Here is a 6,000-nt window from a genome sequence, read left to right as displayed (position 1 = left end):
AGGCAGCAAACAAGCAGACCCCGGGACCAGAGAACGCGTTTCCATGCTTTTTCTATGTAAACATGCACTAGACTGATCTCTTACCACTGCACTCGCGTCTGGCTTCTTTTGTAAGGTTTACATATTGACAAAGATAATACAGCACATGTACATTCACACTCACTAAAGCTCTCCCTCATCCCGCATCGCCCGCCCCACCCGGCCCACTGACTCCTTATTGAAAACAAATCCATGTAGAAAACATATTGCAGTATTAAGAGGCATGACAACATTAAGCCCTTACATATACATGTGTATATACATACATTCATATATATACACACGCACACCTACACCCATACTCGCATATATACCCAAAAATAAAAAGAAAGGACAAAAAGTATACCGCATATTTAGGTATATAACACAAGAGTTTAGTCACACATGAGGAAAACATTTATGACAACAGTTTGCTTGCAAGTAAGTAAAGAGCGATATTATGAAGGAACGCAAGGAAGTGACAGATTTTAGAGACCCAGATTGACATTGACATTGATTCAATGCAGCTGATCTGGTGGTGAACAATATGCTATTTGATTTTTTCTTATTCAATAGAAGATAGTTGGATTGGAACCAAAGTTTAATAGATTGCAATGAGGATTGAATCTTAGAAACAGACACATTAGATGTGTAGATCACTGTGTCATCTGCATATAGATGAATACAACAGTCTAAGCAAATTAGAGGAAGATCATTGATAAATAAAGAAAATAGAAGAGGCCCTAAGAAAGAGCCTTGAGGGACACCTTTCTCCATTATTAAGGACTTTGATACACAACCATGCAAAGAGACACGCCGACGTCTACAGTGAAGAATTAAACCAGAGAAGAGAGTGTTTACAAAGGCCTTTCGCATATAATTTGTCAAGAAGCATATAATGATTGACCATATCAAAGGCCGTGGTGAGATCTATTCAATATTTCACCAGTCGACATTTTATTGTCTAGGGAAGATGAAACATTACTGGTAAATTTTAGAAGAGCAGTAGTTGTAGAGAAGTTTGGTCTGAAACCAGATTGATTTGGTGACAAAATAGAGAAATCATTAATATATTTGAATAATTGTTTAAATATTAGTTTTTCAAACACTTTTGCTATACTACTGATGATGGAAATAGGTCTGTAGTTGTTGAGATCAAGTGCATCGCTACCATTATGTATTGGTGTAACTCTGGCAGACTTCCACACTAATGGAACCACACAGGTGGATAACGATCAATTAAATAAATCCGATAAAGGAAATGCCAGTACATGAGACGCGAGCTTAATAAACGTAATCTCCAGGCCATCAGGATCAGTACCATTACCTGACTTTAGTTCAGAGATTGCCTGCTGAACGTCAGTAGGATTTATTATAGCAAATGAAAAGGAGCTGTTAAGCTTCATCTACCAGACTAGTAGGAGAAATTAGAAAATTGTGAACTACAAATAAAGGAAAAGTGTTGGTTAAACGCATTGGGAACTGCGGAACTGATAATATCATTGTTAACTTTGTTAAATTTTAGTAGCAATGCTTTTAGCAGAATTGTTGAATAAAGTATTACGACTTTTCCAAAACTTCTTTGGATTATTGAACTTATTAGACAGAGAATTTTTTATAATAATTCGATTTAGCATTTCTTGTTTTAGTCGTACACGTATTTCTTAATTGTTTATATACAGCCCCGTCTGCTGAGTCCTTTGACAGGTGGTACTTTTCCCATGCCTTATCTCTTTGTATAAAAAGGCGTATTAAATCAGCATCAATCCATGGTAAATGTCGGCCCTTAACCTTTACTGATATCCAAGGTTGGATTTTTTAACCTTTACTGATAACCATGTTTATCAATTACTTTAACAACTTCCGTGTAGAGAAAATTCCAAGCATCTTCAACAAAAGGAATAAGGAGAAACCTATTAATTTAAATCTAATACATCTTGGATAAAAATCTCAGTGTTAAGATGTTTACTCTGCCTTACCCTGATCACTTTGGTTGGTAGGCGAGGTAATCTAATTTTCCATGCACAGAAAACCATGGAATGATCACTAAAGCAATCGGGTAGAACACCAGATTCAGTCAGTGTCGGTGACCAAAATCCAGTCCAACAAAGATTTGGATCTGTGGTCAACCCCAGTAGGTTCTCTAATTAGTTCAGTCAGATTTAAGCTTTCAAAGAAATGTCTGTCATTTAGAGATGAACGATCTAACCAGTTAAAGTTAAAGCACCAAGGATAATCATCTCGTTTGAGCTTTACCCACAGATTTAATAGTAGTGCCTATGCAGTGTATTGAATGAGTTTGGAGGTCTGTAGATGTTCCTAGTCAGCTGTTTATTTTCGTGAAAATTTTCATAAAAAGACATTCAAAGTACACAGGGTTTTCCTTAGGGGCTATAAACTCGGATAATACATTTGAGGAGATATAAGTGGCATGATATGACAAAAAAAAAACAAAAAAAACTTGCGGTTTCTTCATTCCACTGTCATGTCATGATTTCAAAAGCAAAAACACGTTCTGTGTGAATAAGAAGTTAATACTTACGTACAATCCATTGCACTGTAGGAAACGAAACTTCATTATGTTGACCGATTAATCCAGTTAACAGGGAACGTTCTCCGAACTTTAGCTAACATTCTGGTAGGCTATTTTTCTTTTAAAGTTATATAAAAAAAAAATTTTTATAAAAAAAAAACGTTCCTCCAATAACGTTAATAGTTCAGAGTTAGCTACCTGGTAATGCTCTTAAAACGTTAGCACAAACAGGTTATTTATAGGCTACATTGTTGTAACAATTTATTTCTGAAGCACTTTGGACGTTCGTTAAACGTTTTTCAAATGTTACTACTTGAGCACTTACTACTTAGAGAACATTCAAAAGTAAGTTCCCATAATGTTTGCAAAAATATAAAATGGAAATATCTGGTTACCAACATTCTTTAAAATACTTTATTTTGTGTTCAACAGAAGAAAGAAACTCATACAGGTTTGGAGCAAGGGTGAGTCATTTACATTTTTGGGTGAACTAACCCTTTATTTGCATGACGTTTTCTTAATTTAATGGGAACGTTAGCAAAACGTTCTTAGAATATATTTTTGTTTACTGGGAAGCAGCTCTTTATTGCGTGCTCAGTTTGTGAACGAATCTGTGGATAAAGACAATTTATCCATAACAGTATCAAAATCTGGACCCTTTTTAATGAGCGGACGTCTGTGGAAATACGACACATTGCAACGGTATGTGAATTAATACAGTTTTGAGAATGATTAAATATGTAAAGAGAAACAGAAACACTTTGACCATATTACACTTACACCATACGTTTAGTGCCTCGGTAAGACAAGGATATTTATATCTGACCTGTGAGATCTCTATTAATAGCCAGCTAGTCTTAATCTTTAACCCAGATTCAGAGGGAACCCCACCCTGAACCTCCTCATCATGTGCCAAAATTCACATGCCAAGATCATAATGTCTTAGCAACATTACACTCAGCTGTTGCAATATTACATATGTTCTGCATGATCACACAGTCTATGTATTCTCACACTCACCCGCCCTTCCTCGAGCACTTCTACAGATTTAAGTGGTGCAAGAGCCTCGGAACAAAGAGTCCTGTGAAAGTAGTATTCTTACTAGGCTACTGACGCAAAAACACACCTGAAGCCTGCAAACACCCACACTTCTCGACCACACACCGTCACAGGTGTGTACATGGCCGGGCAGGGGGTGTGTGTTGATGCGGGGGCTTCCTGGAAATAAGACAAGGCGGTCTTTCGTGTTTCTGTCCTATCCTGCCGATTCAGAAGCCGTTGACTCATAATCAAGATTGTGACACAAGGAGATTTCATCAAACGCGATATTCGAGCAGCGACAGTGAGGGGTTTTATCCACTAGATGGCAGGATAGCCTCGAGCATATGCCAGTTATCTAAGCATCTGCACAAACTTTGTTCAGATTAAGTTGTGGTCCTGAATTCTTACAAACAAACATGTTTGGTCATTTTGCAGGCTATTAATGTAAGAAGAAGAAAAAACCCTGTCACACATCAGTTTTATACTGGAAAAAGTCATCAAATCAATAGAATTATGTGTAATGTATTGATATTACATCATATAATTATTCCAAATTTCATTTCCATTTCAGATTTTCATTTAATAATTAATAAACTAAATAACACAACTGAATAGATTTATTCAAACCTGTATTTTACTACATGTATTTTGCATATTTATGAAAGAACAGGCTATACTGCAAATAAATGCAGCCTAAATAATTGTATTTATAATAAATCCACCAAAAGAAATGAGAGAGAAATAGAAAAATATTCATTGTCCTCATTGGTTCCCCCTTATGTACAAAATAGTTACAAATGTAAAAGAGATAAACACTACGGTTCATAAGATCTGCTGTTATATAACAAGCGTTCCTGTACTATTTTGTTACAATATAATTAAACAAACAAAAAGAACTGCGTTTCTGTTAAGTCCAAGCAATACAATGTAGCTGGAAGCCACGCGGTCAAAACGAGTGAGTATTTTCATAATATCCAAACTCCGTGAAAGTTTGTTTACTAGTTTTCAAGAGGACGAAAACACGACTTGTTTCGCTTTCAAAAGCGCGCCTGTGATTGGCTCTCGGCGCTTGTCAATCATACACGGGGGCGGCGTCAGGTGACATATGATAGTGAGTTCCAGTAAAGCGCACTTAGAGTTTTAGTACACAGACATTCAACAAGCGACAGCAAGAGCGCTATCACACACTACTGGACTGGACTGGATTACAAAACTTCATAACAAACGTCAATCTGATGCCGTTCTACCCGCACTGTGACCTTTCCGTCGTTTCCAATGTGACTAAGTCAGCTTAAAGTAGGAACTAATTTCCTTTCTGTTATTGTTTCGCGTTTCACGTCATTTTTTTTTCTTTTCTTTTGACAATCATATGTGACATTTTAAGAGGCAAACAGTATTGCTGGTACCATGGCTGACGCAGCCCAAAACCAGATGGTCGAGATCGACCCGGACTTCGAGCCACTCTCCCGACCCCGCTCCTGCACTTGGCCGCTCCCGCGACCGGAGTTCCCTAACGCGGCCGCCGCGGACTCCAACACCTCGTCCCCGGCCCCGTCCGTCAAGCAGGAGCCCTGCAGCAACGCGGACTTCATCAACAACCTCAGTCTGCTGGAGGAGAATGAGGACTACCCCGATCAGAAGCCTCTCATGCTGTGCGGCGACTTCCAGTGCCAGGAGAACTGCATCCATCAGCAGCAGCAGCAGCAGATCCCGAGTCACCAGCAACAGGTGCCCGTGCTCTCCTCTCCGGTGGCCGCAGCCGCAGCCGCGCAGCGCAAGAGCAGCTCGTCCCGGCGCAACGCCTGGGGGAATATGTCATACGCGGACCTGATCACCAAAGCCATCGAGAGCTCCCCCGAAAAACGGCTCACCTTGTCTCAGATCTACGACTGGATGGTGAAAAGCGTCCCTTATTTTAAGGACAAGGGGGATAGTAACAGCTCCGCCGGTTGGAAGGTATTTATGTTTTCATTTTTTTTTGGTCTATGGGCAGATGACGTGACGCATGTTTTTTCTGTAATCAAGTGTAAATGTTTACTGAACTGCATTTTTCAACTAAAACAACACATGCCAGTGGAGCATAGAACATCATTTTATTTCAATATTATGATTTTGGGACGTAAAATATATTTGGTGTTGTTCAAATTTCAAGGTGAATAGCAAAATTTCCTGCGGTGTGACTGTAACATTGATTACTCATCAAATGTAAATATTAGTAAAATAAAGCAGATATGTTTGGAGCAGCTAATAAATGCCTTGGCATTATTTTGTATGTATTTACTTAATTAACTTAAGTTTTCAAAATGCTAAAAAGTACTAAAATCATATTTACAGTACATTTAGTTTTGAAACAAAAATGCTGTCCTGCAGTGTGACATAGGATATTAGATTTTTGTACTGGCAGTTAC

The 6,000-nt window shown here is 38.4% G+C and overlaps 1 protein-coding gene across 1 annotated transcript in view; it reads left to right on the top strand.

Moving 5' to 3' along the window:
- Positions 1-4,674: 4,674 nt before the first annotated feature.
- Positions 4,675-6,000, top strand: part of foxo1a (forkhead box O1 a) — a 55,253-nt gene continuing 53,927 nt past the window's right edge. Inside the window, exon 1 of the mRNA XM_082180930.1 lies at positions 4,675-5,548. Within this exon, the coding sequence (XP_082037056.1) occupies positions 5,000-5,548 (549 nt within the window). The 5' untranslated portion in view covers positions 4,675-4,999. The remainder of the gene's footprint in view (positions 5,549-6,000) is intronic.

The sequence above is a fragment of the Leuciscus leuciscus genome, assembly GCF_965113295.1.
Source record: "Leuciscus leuciscus genome assembly, chromosome: 9".
In the NCBI taxonomy this organism is placed as follows: Eukaryota; Metazoa; Chordata; class Actinopteri; order Cypriniformes; family Leuciscidae; genus Leuciscus; species Leuciscus leuciscus.
Note: the sequence above shows the minus strand (reverse complement) of the source record. Positions and strands in the feature narration are given on the sequence as shown.